Source organism: Lepisosteus platostomus, chromosome 19 (genome assembly GCF_059453375.1).
Source record: "Lepisosteus platostomus isolate fLepPlt1 chromosome 19, fLepPlt1.hap1, whole genome shotgun sequence".
NCBI lineage: Eukaryota > Metazoa > Chordata > Actinopteri > Semionotiformes > Lepisosteidae > Lepisosteus > Lepisosteus platostomus.
Genome location: NC_142629.1, coordinates 6,684,266 through 6,705,083, shown reverse-complemented (window position 1 = coordinate 6,705,083; position 20,818 = coordinate 6,684,266). Strand labels below are relative to the sequence as shown.

At 41.1% G+C, this 20,818-nt stretch overlaps 1 protein-coding gene and 1 long non-coding RNA gene across 9 annotated transcripts in view; both read right to left on the bottom strand.

The window, feature by feature from the left end:
• LOC148645028 (unconventional myosin-XV-like) overlaps nucleotides 1-9,982 on the bottom strand; it is a 94,184-nt gene extending 84,202 nt beyond the window's left edge. For 3 of the 8 annotated variants that reach the window (XM_088612504.1, XM_088612505.1, XM_088612506.1), the window contains exon 1: nucleotides 9,730-9,982. In XM_088612504.1, coding sequence (XP_088468630.1) covers nucleotides 9,730-9,762 — 33 coding nt within the window. In that variant the 5' untranslated portion in view covers nucleotides 9,763-9,982. Of the gene's footprint in view, nucleotides 1-8,174; nucleotides 8,462-9,729 lie in introns of those variants that run through there. The other 5 variants (XM_088612511.1, XM_088612508.1, XM_088612509.1 and 2 more) reach the window with 3 other exon arrangements.
• Nucleotides 9,983-11,329: 1,347 nt separating this feature from the next.
• On the bottom strand, nucleotides 11,330-20,598 carry LOC148645027 (uncharacterized). The gene is made up of 4 exons (XR_015928462.1): nucleotides 19,919-20,598; nucleotides 14,173-14,304; nucleotides 13,605-13,656; nucleotides 11,330-12,840 (listed from the first exon to the last, which is right to left on the bottom strand). It is a non-coding gene; the product is annotated as an uncharacterized LOC148645027 (long non-coding RNA).
• Nucleotides 20,599-20,818: the final 220 nt, after the last annotated feature.

Below are 20,818 nucleotides of genomic sequence, written 5' to 3'. Positions count from 1 at the left end.
TCAGGGACTGTTCCTTAGTGTAATTCCAAGAAAAATACATCTAAAGAAAATCTGTTAGACACCACCAGTTCTTTCATTGTTGCTTATTTATTTTATGTTGCAAAATAAAATACAGAGCTATAAAACATTTGCACAGAACTTTATATTGGGAATAATGAGACACTACTGCTTACAGTGAAGTCCTCAGTCAGACAACAGCAGGTCAGGGCCTACATTATATCACCTACTGTAGTGTAGGAGTAGGGGTGAACGCTGTATCTAATATTACAGCAGATGTACAGGGACACATTAGATGCAACACCATGCCTGTAGTACTTTCCAGAGACTAAGGTATGTTATTTCTTCTTTAATTTTGTGCTATTCCAAAGATGTGCCCTTTGCCCATTTTCCATATTCACAGGTAGGAAAGAATTTAATTTTACCTGACGCACTACATTTTTTGCTGTGTAAATAAATATCCTTTGGAGAAAATATGCTTCCTAATTTTGTTCAAGGCTTACCTTGCTCCAGTTTACTTCTTACTATTCCAAAGGCCAGAGCCAGCCTCCCACTTGTAAACCAACTTCAGATCACGCACCATTCACAAGCAAATGCAGTGACTGTGGTCCAAAAGCTACAAGGTCCGAAGAAAGCAAGCCAGGAATCTCTGCTTCACACTCCAAGTCTCCATCCTTCTCCAGCGCAGCGTCACAAGTGTGTACAAGTGTTGTGACTGGCTTCCTAACAACCGCTGCTTCTCTGCTTAGTTGAAAACCTAATCCCTCAGGTCCGTGCTGGTACTTGGATGGCTGTGTGCTTTAGCGCGGGTCTACACAGGCAACGGAGCAAGATGGGAGCTGGCAGGGTAGAAAAGCTACCTCCCAAAACCAGGTTTATGTATTTATTTCCTCCCTTTTTTCACTCGTAGAACAATATTTCTTTCGTTAAAAGATAAAAACCTTTTGTCGCCTTGGGAAGCAGACAGGCATAACAAAAGGTCGACATCTCATCATTTAAAAAAAAAAAGGCAGGCCATTCACTGGCCTCACTGATCAATCGCGGATAAGGCGAGGTCAGGTTGCTAGGTAAACAAGCCGACTCCCGTCCAGAAAATTGCTCATCGCTTGATATATTAGAAACCTCCCTGCTACCCCATTTGCTGGATGCAATAATTATCATCCTGGTTCACAAAGACACAACTATTGTTTTCTACCGAGACCCACCCTTTTCCATTGAATTGCTTTGAGGACAGAAAAGCTTCAATCATTTCCTATTATCAATCTGGATACAAAACATGGTTATTATTAAATGAGTACAATGGCCTTCTGCGGTTATCTGAACTCTGCATGCCAGAACCAAGCTCGTTTACACAGAAATTAAAGTATTATGCACACAGTGTCCTTTCAGCAGGCTGTATTTGCGGTGCTCATATTCTTTGATGATGTTGAAGATGATGATAATTGTATTTTTATTGCACCTTTAACTTACATATAAATACAAATTGTATATTACAGTATGTATATGTTATGTAATATAATAATACAATTTATTTACAACTAGAAGAATGAAGGAAAAATGCACCATAAGTAAAATAATGTACAGTGCCAGATAAATGAAGTTAAAAAGCTGTTAACAGTTTTATTTAAAATCATATTATTGCAAGCTTCGCTCAAATCTGCATTTAAATGACTTTTAAAAACAGACAGAGACTGGGAACAGCAACCCTTGCAATATTTCTACCGGGTTAAACTGGGTTAGAAAAGAAAACCCAGATCATTCACCTGGGTAGCTGACCTAATCAATAAAACATTGATTAGTATGTTAAGTAGTAAGTAGTACAGCATGTATGAAATGAGCCAACACCAGAGCACAACGATTCATCAGTAACAACTGGGAAAACAGCTTAAAATCTGGAAGATAACAGGAAGACGATGGAGAGGATCTTACATACAGTACCATGTCTGTCAAAATGTCTCTCAAAACAAATTAATGGAACCCCAGTGATCTCTAGTAGAGAATGCAGCACACAGTCAACCAGAGTCAGTGAAAGACGCTGATATTTTGATATTTTCTACTTGTTTTGAATGAATCACAACAATACATTATATTAACATCTAGTATATTATCAATGATGTCTTGAAATTGGCCCTGTGGTGGACTGGTGTCCTATCCAGAGAGAAGCCCTCCCTTGCACTCTGGGGTGGGCTCTGTGTGGCCACATGATAAAGTGGTTTCCTGATCATGGTTAGAATTGAGTTACAGAACTACACCGATCTTGCAGGTGTAAGGGCTATATGCGTTTTGTGGTTTCCAGGAATGTTGATGAAAACTGAGTTCAGTCATCCTCCAGCTGCAGTCTTCACAGAGCAGAGTGGCTTGGTACTGTATATGCAGAAGATTCCGAGGTTTTTCCCCCGGCTACACAGTCATGAAGTTTAGAATACGTTTGCACAATGCAACCTTATCATCTGGAATTTCAGGCTGGAGATTCAGAAATTGAACCAGTGAATCTGACAGGAGATGGTCTATTTAACCTCTGGAGAAAGCCTTTTCCTCTATTAAACCCTTAAGGCTGCCTGATACAGCTTTTTAGTTCAGTCAAGTTTCTAAAGACTACCATTACACTATTTCCAATTGTAGTCATGTAAAAAGGACTCACAAACATGTCACATGAAAGCTTTTTTTTTAAACTGAAATGTCTGCCTCCCTTTCAATACACGAGGGTACAAATTAACTTGCCTCTGTCAGCCAACTGTGTCATCACTGCATTGATACCACTTGGGGGAAATCTGGCAAAACAGCAAAATTATCTCCAGTGTTATGTATCTGCAGCTGATTATCATACAGATTTAAGACCAAATCTACAAAACCAGCACAAAAGCAAACCAATGAGTCATCTCTCATCTGCATCCCATGGTGCTGGTGACATCCAACAAAACAGGGATGTATTCATGACAGGCCACTTGCTATTAATCCGACTGCCACCAGCAGCCCTGGTCCCTTTGAGATTCCATGGTGCAATGACAAACTGTAACACTCCCAAGGCAGCACAGACTTCCACTACGCCAGTGACCCGAGCGTCAAAGGATTCCACCTTATCTACGTTCCAAGGGAGTGACATCACCTTCTATAAGTGCCTCTGTACCCAATGAGCCCTGTTACAGATGCTCAGCTACATTAACTGGCAAACATATGTACAGTTGTAAAATTATATGAGTCTAATATCTAAGTCATAATAATAAATAAAGACAGTCTCATTCAACAAATAACACACACAACATTTTACATGGGCATATCTTTATTGAACAAATGGTTTAAACAAACAAAGTCAATCAAGGGTTCGACCTGATTGACCTGACCAGCGTTTTTAAAAAATCACACAATTTTGGTTACCTGCTCTTCACAACAGAATTGTGCAGAAGTGCAATATGGCATGATCAAATGAGATTTCAGATGACCTCAGAAGAAGAGCTGTTGAAGCTCATAAGACTGGAAAGGGTTACAAAAGAATTTCTAAAGACTTGGGATTCCATCAATCCACAGTCAGGCAGATAGTTTCAAATGGAAGACATTCAGCACTGTTGCTACTCTCCCTACAAAGATCAGTGCAAAACCACACAGTACAAACCTTAAAAAGGTGACAAAGAACCCTAGGGTGACAGCTAAGGATCTGAAGGCATCTCTTGCACTTGATAACGTCTGTGTTCACGAGTCTACCATAAGAAAAACACTGAACAAGAGTGGTGTTCATGGGAGGTTACCACAGAGGAAACCACTTCTCTCCAAAAAAAACATTGCCGCCCGTGTCAAGTTTGCTAAAGACCACCTGGATGTTCCACAGCACTACTGGAACAATGTTCTCTGGACAGATGAGACATAAGTTGACCTTTTTGGTAAATGTCCACAGCGTTATGTTTGGAGAAAACAAAACACTGCATACCAACACCAAAACCTCATCCCAGCTGAGAAGCATGGTGAAAGGAGAATAATAGTGTGAGACTGCTTTGCTGCCTCAGGGCCTGGACAGCTTGCAATCATTGAGGGACCAATGAATTCCACGTTATATCAGGAAATTCTACAGCAGAATGTCAGGGAGTCTGCCAGTGATCTAAAACTCAAAAGAAGTTCGGTCATGCAACATAACAATGATCCAAAACACAGGAGTACATCAACAACAGAGTGGCTCAAACAGAAGAAATTCTGTATTTTAGAAAGCCACGTCACAGTCCTGACCTCAATCCCATTGAAATGCTGTGGTGTGATCTGAAGCAGGCCGTTCAAGCAAGACATCCCAAACATATACGTGAACTGAAACAGTTTTGTATAGAGGAATTGGGCCAAAATACCCCCTAACCGCTGCGCAGGTCTGATCAGCAGCTACAGAAGGTGTTGGGTTGGGGTTATTGCCAATAAAGGAGGTTCCCACTAGTTCCTACGTAAATATAAGGGCTCACAATCTTTTTCCATCAATGACCTTGATAGTTTAAACCATTTGTTCAATAAAGACATGGCAATGTAAAATGTCGCTGTTTGTTAAATAGGACTTTACTTATTATTATGACTCAGATGAAGATCAGATCACATTTTAGGAGCCAGTCATGCAAAAATCCCAATAATTCCTCAGGCTTCACAAACTTGTTCTCACAACTGTATCTCTAACTGTCAGAGCGTGCACGCTGTCTCTCATTTGCAGTGCTTGTAAGTCTTATGATGCCCCACCATGTTACTGCAGATAGTGTAATAAAAGCAGCATAAATAATAGATAAAGAGATACGGGAAAGAATGCTCTTTGTTGTCACATGTGGCCAGCTTTCCGACATCTTCCTTTTCTCAGTACAAAACTGACTGGCCTCATCTCCATTATACGCCCATGTTTCCTGATTAGCATTTTTCAGAGAAGCAGAGAAGATCTAGTCATACATCAATAACCTTGTCTCCTTTTCTTATTTACTTTCAAACAGCTGGATGCTACTGTACCTCTCTCACTTCTATGCAGCTATACTGTACTTAGTAAATGATGCCAAGTTATAAAAAGTGAGAAGGAAGTTGTAGCTGTGGCATCTTTTCTCTCAGTACCTCAGAGACATTTCCTCTAGGAACAACAGCACCCAAGAACTAAGCGGATTGAAAAGTTTATGTAGTATTTTAGACATCCTGGCCGCAGGGTGAGGAGTCTAGGACCCCCATGCAGAGTGAAGAGTGACCAAGGGACAGCTGCGCAGGTGGAGATATATATTTCTTCCTCATGGATAAGGTGCCCTGTAACTCTATAGTAAATGAATTAGATGTACATGACATCAATATGAACATCCAATTCACCTTCATCTAATTATCACTGAATCCCTGTTAGTAAAATAAAACGTCAGAAAAAATGCATATAGATTTGTTTGACTGTTTTCAGGTCCTGTCATTTGTCACTAAATAAAGAATAATTAAATTTGTTTTCTCAGAAATTAAAAAGACTGCCCCACAGTACAAAATTAATACTACTACTAATAATACATTTAGTACATATAATACTTTTCATTATAGAGAATCTCAATCTGCTTCATATAAAACAAAAGGCTAAAGGACAAGTCAAGGAACTTAATACCTAAGAAGGAAGAAGACAGGAAATTAGTTTCTAGTACTGGGAGCTTATGGGGTTCCTGGTAGAAAAGGGGCTCAAGATCATTTAAAAGTCTCAGGCGAAACTGCTTGTCTGAGATGATCAGGGCAGCTGCTCCACAAGTGAAAAGCAGAGAAGGAGAAGCAGAGTCTCTCATAGTGCAGTTTGTTTCTGGGGACCTGCAGCTGATTACATCGACACGATCTCAAAACCGATCTTAAAAATTAAAATGATTTTAATTATGGTTTTCCTTATCCTTCAGTTTAGATGCTGCAAAACAGACTGGTCGGCTCATTTTCCCCTAGACCAGTTACAAAACGGGAGGTCTCTTAAGCTACCGATATTATTGCTGAGAGACCACTGCATTCTACAAAAAGAATACTCACTTCTGAAGTACAGTCGAAAAATGGAAAGCCTACAAGTAGTTAATAAAGACTAAATTTAGTTACACTGATGTGACTTCAGCTTATGGCTGTCCTCCCTCTCTGTTCCTCAGGTTGTTACATCTAAACAGTCATAAGTCTGACTTGAATAAAAGCGCAGTACTTTCATCTTGCATCTTCATGTAAAATTGTCAACTTACAAGAAATGATCAGTAGCAGTTTTCATTGCAAAGGTTGTTACTGTTTTACCTGCACATTCTTGACTAGTAAATGCAGACTTTTAAACTGCCTGATGTTTGTCTAAGTCTTTTCCCTCAGTACACTCCGTGCTGTAGTACAGATCTGTCCTGGGACCTCACCTGACCCACATGTGGAGCAGAGAGGTGGCACTGTGGCTAGAAGGTTGCTGGTTCAAATCCCGCGGTTGGCAGAGGAATCTGACTCTGTTGGGCCCCTGAGCAAGGCCTTTAACCCCAACTGCTCCAGGGGTGCTGTACAATGGCTGACCCTGCACTCTGACCCCAAGCTTCTCTCCCTGCCTGTGTGTCTGTGTCTCATGAAGAGCAAGCTGGGGTATGTGAAAAAGAGGAATAAAGTAATAAATAAGCTAATAAAGTGATCTTAGGTTAACAAAAGTGCAAAGCAGGCCCTGGTTGAGTCTGGGAAGTGGAAACAAGAGGCACAAGCTGTGAAAATTACATTTACAGTGTAGAGATGTGGTTAGGGCTCTAGACATGGAACTGAAAAGTTGTGGCTTCAAATCCTGGATGTAGCAGTGCAGTTGAACTCTAGAGCAAAGTATGTCAAACCAATTGCTTGTATGTTTATTTAAATAAATGTACCTTTTTTTAAATAAAAGGTGGCCTTGTAGCACTGGAGCCCAGGGTTCTTTTTTGGACTTGGGGAGCTATCTGTGTGGAGTCTGCATGTTCTTCCCATATCTGCATGGGTTTCCTCCAGGTGCTGCGATTTCCTCCCACAATATAAAAAGTTGGGGCTTCCGGGACTATTGGCCCTGGTGGGTGTGTGTGTGTGTGTGTGTGTGTGTGTGTGTGTGTGTGTGTGTGTGTGTGTGTGTGTGTCTGTCTGTCTGTCTGTCTGTCTGCCCTGTGATGGACTGGCTTCTCATCCTGTGTGTGTGTGCGAGTACAACAGTAAGCCGAAAAAAGCACTTGAATAAATTAACAATGACAAATAAATATCCTAACATTAAAAGACAAAAACCAACCAGGAAGACAATCTACAACATTACCATTGGTAGCCTTTGAAGATACCATAGGTATTTGTAGAGACTTCTAAGAGCCAAGGTAATAGGGAAAATATTAGATTCAATAGATTCAAGAATAAAGATTAATGGATGCAATTAAATAACCGAGCACTCCCATGGAAAGAAAACTGAATTTGCTGCTGACGTCTAGGATTTAATTTGAGAAAATGTTTTTATTCCAAAACAATAAGTCATGGTTAGTATTCCAGATACAGTCTATTGCAAGGTTAGTACTCTGTTGAACAAATTACAGTATGTGCTCAGCTGAGAATCTTCTGCTTATCACAGTAACCAAAGCCATTCTGCTTGCATCCCAGAAAGCATATGGTACTAGTGTATAGCTGGATACACTGCAGGCTTGAAAATCTCTTAAGGCAGAACACGTGCTTGACAGCAGGTGGCGCCAACTCTTAATCCAAATAATAAAAGAATAACCAATTGTCAGAATACCTCGATCACTTAATTCTTTTTAAAGTTCTACTGGACTAGTGCCCTTAAAATAATCAGTATAAAATACTACAAACTATGGACATTTTTTCGAAATAAAATAAAAGCACTATCAATCACTTCACATACGTCAGAAGGAATGTGATGTTTGCGAAGTGTTTCTAGCAATCTTAATGTATAGGAACAGCTAAACTGTACATACAGTAGCTTCCTTGGGCGTTATTTAAAACACAGCACACAATTAACACAGATACCAAGCTGCAACTAAGAACATGTTGAATTCAGGGATTCACACATTCCTAAACGGGACAAAGCAATTATTTGATAATAAACCCGATAAAACTATTTAACCTTTCCTGGTTGGATGCATTACAAAGACAAGGTCTGACTAGTACAGGCTTAACCCAGAAACAGGACCATATGGACTCAACGGCATCAAGTGTCATTCTAATATTTATAGTAAAGGCCTACACACCTGCCAGCGTCTTACCTTTGTTCCACTGTCACTCTGTCACTCACTTAAAGACCAGAACCTCAGTTTATTTCTGAGAGTTTTTCCACAGTCGACTTTTTCCATGTTCCCCAGCAGTGCGGCCAGTGAAGAGGTTCCCGGCAGAGAAAGCCTGGGCCCAGCAGAATAACTAAAACACACAGCACGACGAAAACAAAACAGCTCGACACTACCGATGCCTCCGAACCCACGCCTGTCCGCTGTTGTAACGCCCTGATGCCTCCTGCTGCATATTTAATGATGGCTATTATTCTCGTTTTCACTCATGAATGGGGGCACCGGTTCTAAGCTTTCAAAAACGCAGAGGCTGCCGGAATTTGTTAGTACTAGCGCTGGAGCTGAGCTGCAGTTGTGAGCCGGCAGGCAGGGAAAGCGCATCGCTTAGGAAGGCCGGGGATGACCCCCGTTCGCTACACAGTCTCTTGGGGTACCAGTGACAACAGGGACAACGACAAGAAATAACGTCAGAAACTACCTGGTAGTTGTTGGGGCGCTATTCTAAAGTTACAACAAGAAGAAAAACAAGGCATCCGCCAGAATTTGATAGCTATACTTCACATACTGTTTAGAATTATTTGGAAATCTGAAAAAATAAGTTTAGAACACAGCCTGTTTGGTTCCCTACGACATTAAACGGCTTCCTGGTTTCATCTTTTTTTCCCCCAAGATGATACAAGATTCGATTTCAGCTTTACATAAATACATGTAAATTCAGTCATTTTACTCCCTGATTAACAATTTAGACAAAACAAAACTGACCTTATATATATATATTTGGCTTTGCGTGTCATGAAATATCAATATAATATCTCAGAACCGATGATAAAAACGTTTGGGTGAAAGTACTGTTGCTCGGACTCGCCAACAGCTGGTTGCTGCTCAAATCACTTTGGGTTCAAACACAAAATAAAATCTCTAATGGAATGATTAACACGACACAATTAAAATATGAAAAGATTCACAGCACTACTCAAGCGACGTGTTTGCTATTTTAGGTTTGGTGCGGAAATTTGTATTACTTTAATGTTTCACACCTTCTTTGTTAGTACGTTGCTCTGAAGGCCATAATCGTCGTTAACTTTCTAGCCGCTGTTTAACCAAAGCTCTTCAGTGTAAATCAAATCAGCATAAACACCATTCATTCCACTGAACCAAAACAAGAACAGGTATATATTTTCAATTAAGACTAATACAGTACATGGAGCCTTTGTATTGTAGCTGACAATGGGATATCGTTTTACTCTTTAGAATTAAAGAAAAGGGTACTTTAATTACTTCGCAATTAATTTTCTTTGATTATTTAATTATACATTGAGATCATTAACTCGTACAATACAACTTTACTAATCCATTCTATTTCACAAAGCAGCGCCATTTCGTAGCAAGGTACATCAATGTCATTCAACGTAATAATTCGTCATTCACAATTACGAAAATGCAAAAAAACATACTGCTGTTGAGGCTTTTGCTAATTGTCATTGCACATGAGCTCATTTTGGGTGAATTCACATCATATTGAGACAATGGGACTGACCTGTTGAGAAATACGCTCACTTACCACAGCCATAGTGCTCTTCCAGGACGTTTTATGGGTGCCACCCTGTTCCCAACAGTTTAGGTGTTTTGAGAAAGTTTATGCAGCATCAGTCTGAGAATTACTGTCGACACTGTTTACTGCTAAACCCGTGAATAAGCCTTGAACTCTGCACTTCGTTAACAGAACGAGAGGACTCTCATCCCAGCACTGGAGTCAGGCGAGGCCGGTGAAAGCAATCTTTATTGCTGCATTGTAAAGGTTTTGCCAAATGAATGTACTATAAAATCAACAAATACAGCAGCTCGGTTTAAGAAACAATACAAATAATACGGACCGTAGTGGTTCTACAGATCTTTTTTTTTGTTTGTTTTGCGGAGGTGAGGTAGGGAGGAGATTAGTACCTGAAAACGTAGAATAACAACCTTATCCCGGTTACTATATATGTTAACCGGTCTCGGTTTAAGTGTTGCATACTGTATATTTAGTATATATGTACATGTACAAAAATATCTTATTTTCCCGTATCGATCAGCGAGGCATTTGCAATTCTGAGTTCATGTCTAGTTTCCTCATGTGATATTACTATTAATTCCGTCGCTTACAGCCTAGGCTAAGAATAAAAAAACAACAACAAATTCATAACGTTTGTGCCTATGACACTGTTCTCCCCCGAAGACGGATAAGCTGGTAAACAGCAAATTGAAAGGGTAAGGCACCAAACTGAGGCGAGTTACCTTCACCTAGGATTACAAACTAAATCATTTTACTACTACCTTGGTTCCCTTTTATTCGTGCATTCAGAAGTTTTCAAATGTGTTAACATTTCAACAACAGCTTAATGGTTTAGAGACAATTTGGTGTTAGAAATAGCTCGTTTGTAAACCGCTGACGTCATACTCTGACGTTTATAGTATGTACCTTTGAACCAGCGCTGAAATCACGAGTGTGTGCAGCGCATTTCGTAACATTACCTTAAACATTCAGACCTGGAGTCCAGTTAATGGACATCACATGTTAAAAAGTATTTTTTCCTCATTTTACTGCACATTGCACCACTGCCTTCTAATTGGTTGATAAATCGGTCTAACACACCAATCAGCATCGAGCAATCGCACGTCCGTGAAGTTTTGAGAGTAATATTTCACATTTATCAGCAGCATGTCAGGTCAGTCGCCTTTGGTCCCGAGCAAGGAATCTTTTTATATTTAATTATTAACAGTGAGACCATAATATAATGCAATAAAAATGATATTTAATATTTATATGTATCTATTCAGGCATTACTTGCAAAATAAACTAAGATGTTATGCTGGATTAAAAAAAAACTGTTGTCCATTACAATGGTCTTTGGGTCTCAAGAGAGGCAATATAAGCTATGACTTGGATGTGTCTCAACATTCCTAAAACATGTAATCAATTTCAATTCATTATGAAAAGTTAATATTTAAAAATTAACCAGGTCACACACAGACCTGGAATGTTCGTCTGACAGACATCTTTGAGAAGCTGAAATTGTGAATACTGGTGCTGAGACTGCAGATAGTACCATATATGAGTCGCGTGGTAAGTCTCGAGACAAAGTAAAACACTAATAATGTGGAAAGTATTCTATATTTTTATTAGTAATACATAGTAAGTTATTTTTCTCTTTTATAGACCCTACATGGAATAAAGTATTGTAAGCAAAGGAGTGCAGAAGAAACATTTCACAGCGTTATTACTTGTATAGTGTTTGATATTATTAGAACTATTAGTGACATTTTCATTAACAAAAACTGAGAGCAAGGTATATACTGTGGATAGTGTTCTTACTGAGCAGATAGGGATGAAATTCCAGATAAAAAATGGAGAGTTCTAGGAAGAGAGGAACTAATGAAGATAATGAGGTCTTGGACAACCCAGCGTGGCTTGAATTTAGGAAAGACTCCTTCTGTCTGCTGCCCTAAACAGAAAAGACCAAATCTTGCGGTGCCATTGCAAATTCAGGCCCCATCACTACTCCCTGGTACCAGCTCGCATTGGAACGATCTCGGTTTCACATCTCATCCAAAAGATGGCGGCCACTACAGTATAGTTTCCCCACTGCCATGCCAGGGCTTTAGGACCCACACAGACCGCAGAGTGGGCACCCCCTGCTGGTCCCACTAACACCTCTTCCAGCAGCAGCCATAGCTTCCCAGGACTCTCCCCTCCAGGTACTGACCAGGCTCACACCTGCTGGGCTTCAGTGGGCTGCCAGTTGAGAGCTGCAGGGTGACATGGCTGCTGGCCATTCAAGCGTGTTTGCATATTGGGTCATTCAGGCAACTTACTTAAAAAGTTAATAGACTTGACATAACGTCAAATGAATCGATTCTGCAAATCGGTTATTTTGGTAACCCGATCCTTTTGCTTCTGCCTTCAGTTCTGTGGCTCCAGATCCTCGGCGCTCCGACGATCTCCTTTCCAGCTCCGCTCCAGCATCTCGTTGGGGCCGGGAAGTTACTCTTGACCATGTGTGCCTTTCCTTAAATTTCATTCTTGACACCAGTGGCCTGATCTGTAATGTGCCGATTTAGTCATGGCTCTTGACGTTCCTAGCCTGAATGTTTCCTGTTGACTGCTGCTGTGATCGTCACGGTTCCGCGCGGGGTTGTGCTCCTTGCTGCCCGTTCTGTCCCCACACCTGGGGCGCGAACCCGGGTCTCCGGCGTAACGCAACAGGGCACCAACCGGGTGAGCTAAAGGAGACTTCCCCCAGCCCAGGCAGCTGAGGACCCTGCTACGTGCAGTGAGGGCGATGACGTCACCACACGAGCTCCGCTACACCCTCCCCTGCTGAACTTGGGCTCGGCGAAACAATTAATTAATTAATTAAACAATTAATTCAGAGAAAATTGCATACAAAACAAAGCATTCCAGCACGACAGATGCACAGGCTTTGAAGTGAAAATTAACGTGCATTTAAATTACAAAGTGTCAAAACACGGCTACATTCAAGCTAAATGTTTTTAAACAGAGTACGAAACGATTTGCATGCAACTGCACGGAAAAGCACAGAAACGTACAGCACATTACTGTTTTTCTCCAAGGGATATGTGGAGGCAGGGACTGGAAGTGCTGCATTTCCTACAAAACAACAGAAATCATTATGCTTTCTGTTACAAACAGGATCTCGAATTATTCCAGCTAGTCAGATCTACTGTAGCTTCTGTATTGACTGACACGTTCGGAAGATTAAGCAGTTTAAAAATATTTATAGTTGGAATAAAGCGTTTAGCCTGGTGTAGCTGGAAATGTTCATGTTTAACAAGGTATTGTAGCATTGAGGTGTGCACTACAAGTGTGCAAAATACCGAAGGCACAACACATCCAATACAGCTACATGTGTATCGATTAGATAAAAACTACTATATCCTAATGTGTTTCTTACGATTTTCATTGATTAACGTATTCTTTTTCTAAAACAACTTAATTAACATGCGAACAATTAATCCAAATCTTTATAGGTTCTGTTGTTTTAATTGTTGTGATGCAACGTAGCAGAAGCCAAAACGGTTTCTTTTGCGCATGTATCATGCGCATCAAAAAAGCTAAACTAACTCGTAGTTTTAGCAGAAATTGCTTTCAATAAACAGCAGGCCTACAGTGTTGTCGTATCAAACCATTTCTGCCATGGAGAGATCTAATATCGCCTAGTCTGAGTTTTCTTTTGGCAAGATGCATCACGTTTTCCCAACCACAGCATTCGGGAGGTACAGGAGCACATGTACAGTATTTAGACGATCAGGTTTCGCAGTATCAAACGGTGTTTTCACCAGGACAGATAGCGCATAATTTATGTCAATAAGATACTGCACGTGTAAAGAAATTAATAAAATCTTTACACTTACGTTTAAACTCCCATTATTTAGTGCGAATCGTGTCCTGTCCGAAGACACTAAACTGAAAACAGAAAGCAGCAGATTTTAAGAATTAAAAAATCATTTAAACTAAAAAATATGAGTTACAAGTGACATTTTTACTACGAATGCAAGAACATAATCACAACACAGACTCTGGAAAATAATGAAAAGAACAAGTCTAGGTAGATACTTTCAGTTTGGATAAATTCACACGCTTGACTTTGTGAGCAAAGTTCACGAAGTGTTTGATAAAGAAAGAATAAGATACACCTACGGAAAAGAGATGTTTTCATTCTTACAACACATCAGTGTCTTTCCTGGTGCAACAGAGCTTTTCCTTGATGTTAAAGGAATACACGCGTTGGCTGTGTAAAACAGAGATAAGAGCAGCCTTGGAAAATAAAAGACTCACATTACAAAATTCTATTTAGCTCCCAACGAAAATACTTGTTTTACCTCTTTCTCCTGCAAGTTATAGACTACATGATTATATGACATCTGTACTAAAACAAAGGAAAGATAAAACTAATGATAAAAAGACGCGGAACAAACTCACTCAGCTCTCTTCTCTCTCGCAGAACCTGGCGGGCAGATGTGGGGGGCGTGGCCTCCGAGTGATGTCATTCGAGCGGGCATGGTTACAGACTGACGATGCAGGTAGCTTTTTTTCCTGGCTTTTTTCGTTCCTCTGGTGGAAGAAATGGAGCATGTTTTCAAAAGACCCCCAGGAGTTACAAGTTTCAAAATCCTTTTTCCCCCCCCATGGCCATCAGGGTAATAACAGTTAGTCATGTTATGTGATAGTGAATGAAAGAATTTAGAAATATGTAGGCAATCTGTGGAGTCTAAAATTCTCTTTGCAGGACACTTACTGTTCTATAACCTGATTTATCCTAATGCTGCACCAAGAAGTCAGATTTTTCATCTGAAAAAGTTGATCATAAACTCAATTTACTACCCTTGTACTTCTTATTAGTCATGTTCATTTTAGATGTTCCAAAAACATGAGAATGTTGAAATGAGAGGACAGTATTTGATCCATGTAGCCCTTTTGGCATCAGTTTGATTTGATAATCTCATGCAGACATTGCTCGAAAGATGACCGGCTGTTGGTTTCCACAAAATGGCTGGATTGCCTGTGCTGTTCACCCACAACCCTTGGTGTAAAGAACTTTTAAATACAGGTCCCCATAACATCCTTTCACGTTTCCCTTGGGTCGCGTCAAAGTAGTTCACACTGTATTACTGCCACTTAATTTTAGAACTGGTTAACTGAATCAGCAGGAGGTACTTAAGTCCTTAGCATCATTTTAACACTACTGTACCGTCCTGAAGTAAATATTATATTCAAATAAATTATATTCAGCCTCAACAAAAGAGGACGTGGAAGAATATTTGTAAGAGCCCACAGTGGCTCCACACTGCATGGCTACACTCAGTAAAGCAGACGAACCCACCATTCCTTTTCAAGAGTCCAAACCTACTGTACCTGGTGGGAGATGAACAATTTCCTAACAGGGTCTAGAGCAGGATCAGCATCAGAGCCAAATGGTGTCCAGTACAAGGCTCACAGACACTGCGAGAGGCTCGGCCAGAGACTCTGGAAGCTGCTGAAAGGAAGAACTAACTCACAGAAATGTGGCTGATTACAAAGGGGTGTGTGACTCCATGGGGGAAGTGGCTACCACTATGGGCACTAACAGGCATATCCGACACTTTAACAAGGATCGCACACTAGGAAAAGGAAACACACTAGAAAGGGAGAAGGCACACTTTGAAAAGGATTGCACACTAAGAAAAGTGGGTGCACACTAGAACACAATAGAAAAAGGGAGCTCCCACTAGTTAAAGGAGCGAACACTTTAAAAAGGAGCTCACCCTAGGATAATAATTATATTAATAATTGCTTACACTCATATAGTGCTTTTCTGGACACTCCACTCAAAGGCCTTTCCAGGTAATGGGGACTCTCCTCCACCACCACCAGTGTGCAGCCCCCACCTGGATGATGCGACGGCAGCCATAGTGCACCAGAACACTCACTATGGCTGCCGTCGCATCATCCAGGTGGATGATAAGGAGTGCACTCTGGAAAAGGAGCGCACACTTGACAAAAGGTACACACACTAGGAAAAGGTGTGCACACCAGTAAAAGAAGTGCACACTAGAAAAGGGGAAAGACCATAAAAGGGGTGCAAAAGAGTAAAGATACTGGTTAAAAAAGGCACACACTTGAAGAAGGAGCACACAACTGAAAATGGTAATGCACACTACAAAAAAACGCAAATTAGAAAAAAAACTGCACACCAGAAAAGGGAAACAATAGAAAAAGGAGCGCACACTCTAAAAAGGGAGTAGACTAGAAAACAGAGCGCACAATGAAAAAAGTGTATTTATACTAGATAAAGAGAGCAAACACAAGGGTCAAGACACAGGAAGCAAAGACGAGAAAAAGGAGCGCACGGTAGAAAAATGGAATGCACACTAAAAAAGTAACACACTAGAATAAAGGAGTGCACACTAGATAAATTAGCGCATACAAGAAGAAGGGAACGCGTTCTAGAAACAGGAGCACACACTAGAACAAGGGTAAAGACACTAGAAAAAAAGTGCATACTAGAACAAGGGTAAAGACACTAAGAAAAAAGTGCACATTAGAACAAGGAGCCCACAGCAGAAAAAGAAAATGCACGCTAAAAAATTGAACGGACACTAAAATATGACGGTAAATACAAATACTGGAAAAAGAGAGCGTACACGAGAAAAAAAGGGCACAGACACCTGAAAGGGAGAACACGCCAGTAAAAGAAGCGCTCGCTAGAAAAAGGGAACGCAGGACTTTAAAAGGACCGAACACTTTCAAATGGAGCACAGACTAGTAATAGGAGCAGACACTGGAAGAAGGGTCTTGAAAATGAGGAAATTCAACGCACACTGGAACAAAGGAGTGCACGTTAGAAAACGGGTACACACACTAAAGTGCACCACAAAAATGAAACACATACTAGAAAAGAGACATTGGATAAAGGAGAGGACGCAAGAAAAATCAGAGCACACGAAAAATGGAACTCACACTAGAAAAGTAGCGCACACTTTTAAAACGAGCGCACCCTAGAAAAAATGAATCACACACTAGAAAACGGGGTTCACACAAAACGGTAACACACACTAAAACATGAGTGCACATCAGAAAAAGAAAACTCACACTCACAGAAGGACAGAACACTAGAAACATGGGTGTACACTAGAAAGACGGTGCACTTCGGATGAGACGTAAAACCGAGGTCCTGACTATCTGTGGTCATTAAAAATCCCAGGGCGTTTCTCGAAAAGAGTAGGGGTGTAACCCCGGCGTCTTGCCCAAATTTCCCATTGGCCCTTACCAATCATGGCCTCCTAATAATCCCCATCTCTGAACTGGCTTCATTACTCTGCTCTCCTCCCCACTGATAGCTGATGTGTGGGGAGCGTTCTGGCGCACTATGGCTGCCATCACATCATCCAGGCGGGGGCTGCACACTGGTGGTGGTGGAGGGGAGCCCCCATTACCTGTAAAGCACTTTGAGTGGAGTGTCCAGAAAAGCGCTATATAAGTGTAAGCAATTATTATAATTATTATTATAATTAAAGAGGGGGACACGCTAGAAAAAAATCACAATAGAAAAAGGCACACACCCCAGGAAAAGGAGCGAACAGAAATGAAAGGAACGCCCACTAGAAAATTAGCACGTTAGAAAAGCAGTGCGCGTTACAAAAGGGGGAGCTCAATGGAAAAATGAACGCCAACTTAATAACGGCGCAAATGTTAGATACAGGAGCGCACACTTTAAAATTGTAATTATTAGTTACTTTTTCAAATTAATCGTATTAATTATAATGAGCAAAGTGTTTATGTATGACGTTTATTAATTTCATTGATCTCTGTGTGGAAACACCTTTCCTTTTTCAAACACACACCCACAGAGCAGCTGACGAAAAAGGAAAACTCTCAAAACAGTCTAAATAAACTCGTATGATTAGTACTAGTGTCTCCAGTCCAGGCTCTCTCAAAATACTGAAACTCTGTCAAGATAAAATGTCGACGTACTTTACAGATCGTTTGCACTCCTTCCGTACCCTTATTTCAATGGGGTACCTGAATTAGATCAAATGACTTGAATGCAATAAACACTGCAACATCTTTCAGAAACCGCACAAGATGCTTCTTTAACATATAAACATATTTCCTGTGGCATCTTCTCAAAATCACGCCTCTACAACACTACATCTAGAACAAAAATGGACGTCTGTCACTTTCCGCTGAAATATCTGACCTTCACTGTATTTATAATACAGGGCTTTATGAACAAATCTAGTGTGTTCTCTGCAGGTTTCCCAGGGAGAATATGCGATGACGTCCCTCTTCGAGTCTCTACTAGAATGCTGATTTCTCACTCACTGAAATAATTTGATGTGCCTATGAGTCGTATTCAGTGAGAAAAATAGTACATCAAACTGAGACTTTAGGTAATGAACTCATTATCTTCTTTCACTGAATCAGTGTCTTTCGAGTGGTCAGTAGTGCAGCACAGCTCCGAGCTCTGGATTAGGCATGACCCAAAACAACAAATACTTGCGTATACATGGTTCACATACAAATCAGAATTAAAATCCAAAACCTGTATTCTCCCATGAGACGTGTTTTAAACTCCACGGTGTGGCTGTACTATCTTTCCCTTCTAAGCGTATTGCTTTACATTGGGAGAGGTCATACGGACTAATTGGAAAACGCTGTACAATTTCTTAATTCAATGGGGGCGAGTAGGACATGTGAAGTGCCCCCTCTGCTGGACGATCACTGCAATTAAACCGAAAAAAGCGGCGAAACTGCAACTCGTGTACTTGCAGTAGTTCAGCAGATGAAAGACACTTAGTTAAAACACATGGCGATGAAACTGGCAAGGCATTCGAACTCTCTGGGGCGCTGAAGAGTATTTAATCTGATTCTGGATCTTAACACTCACAACAAAATTAAAATATGGCGAATTAAGACACGCAAAGAATTTGGGAAGACGTGACAGCGGTACAATGCCAAACACGAAGGTACCCTGCAGGAAGCGATGAATGTAATCGCTGATATTACACGTCCACCCCGCATTTTCTGGACACTCCACTCAAAGCGCTTTACAGGTAATGGGGACTCCCCTCCACCACCACCAGTGTGCAGCCCCACCTGGATGATGCAACGGCAGCCATAATTAGCCAGAACCCTAACCACACACCAGCTATCAGTGGGGAGGAGAGCAGAGTGATGAAGCCAATTCATAGATGGGGAAATTTGGCCCGGATGCCGGGGTTACACCCCTACTCTTTTCGAGAAACGCCTTTGGATTTTTAATGACCACAGAGAGTCAGGACCTCGGTTTTACGTCTCATCCGAAGGATGGGTGTGAAAGGGTGCGAAACCAGGACAAGAGCAACTGATTAAGCGCCCAGAAATTAAAACAAACAAACATGGAGACTGAAAGCATTTAAGGCGAATTTCTCAATAATGTGATTTCACTCGTCTGTAAATAACTTGGCCAACGATGACTGGAATATAATAATTACTCTTTGCATTTAAATACAACTATCCAGGCTCCTGAAATGCTTGACATGTAGAGAGCGACTCACTGTATCCAGTGCTTTTTTATTTTTATTTTTTAATGCTGCAGCGACGCACAATAGCCATCCACACACACCAGAACCCCGTCGCCGTACTCACACCTGAACCTGTCACCGCAAAATAGCATAATAAAACAGGCGTGAGAGACAGGGTTTTTATCCAATCAGCACAAGGGTTTTCAGTATTAAGGATGAGTGATGCTCTTTCCGTCCAATGACCGCGGATATCCCGGAACTTGGCGTGAGTGACGCGGCCTCCGTCCAGTGATCGCAGAATTCCGCCTGAGTGACCTGGCTTTTGTCCAATCAGCGTCGTGTTTCTAATACTGTCCAATCAGCGCCGATCCACTGTCCATTTACTAGATCTGTTCATAAAGCGCTGGAATGAGACGTGACTGACGCGTCCAGGACTTTAACGAATTGCAGTAGAAGCCGCTTCTGATAAATGTCCACTGTGTGGCAGCAGTTGCACACCAGTCCAAGCAAGCGAGTTTTAAAGTGCTTCTTAATCCCGAACCTGGTTTACACAAATTTTATGGTGAACAGGTTTATTATTTAATCTGACTCCTAACGTCGTGCGAATCATGTTCTCGATGTTTTGCTATTTCATTTTATGTTGTTTTTGTATTGTTATATTGCAGCGTCTAATATGTACTTACCTTTAACTGTTGTATTGTCTTCTTGGAGTAAATAACAATAATCAAATACAAAAGCACTCATCTTTCTTGCTCCGTCATACTCCTATCACCCCTACACTTGACAAAGTGTGTTGCAAACTCTTTTTCCACTCATGACTACTCCCGCTGTGTAATGATTCATTTGCAATACGTTTTTTGTCTTCTCCACGTCCACGGTTTCTTTCATGGCTTGCAAATGACACTCAATGGTCTGATAAAAAAAAATCAAACAACTTTGAAAAAGATGTAGTTCAACGCACAGATATATGTGTAATTATACTAATGCTTACAAACCGTGAGAACTACGTGCAATCATACGTTGTCATCTTACTGTCACGCCCTGTATTCCTAGAAAACGCCCTGTATTCCTGTATTCTAAGTCTGTCCTGTTCCTAGTTCCCTGTGATTATTCATGTCTTTCTGGTGTGTCTTGTTGTGTAGTCTATTTACTTCCTGTGTCTGCTTTGCTCTTGGCTCACGGATGTCCTGAGACCCCGCCTATTACCAGGTCGCCCCCCGTACGTGGCTTGAGGGCGTAGGTTTCTATAACGACATCGTCCGACCCCCTGAGTCTGCGCTAAACCCCGTGTTGCCCCTTTTAACCGCTACGCTTGGGGTCTTCCTGTTCTGCCGGACTCTCTCCACTGATAGCCTCTGGCTTCCGTGACACAGTACCTCTCCAATGAGCCACTCATCTGGCTTCAGAGACAGAAACTCTTAGTGTCTGAGAACAAATGTATCCGCACTGTGGAGGGGAAAACTGCATTCACTCATTGGCTAGGGTTGGCTTTCCAAAGGGTGGCCACCTTACAAAAGTAATTGTCAAAGCAAACACGAGCTCAACAGATTTGTGCAGTTAAAATAGTCTTGAAAATTGAGAGC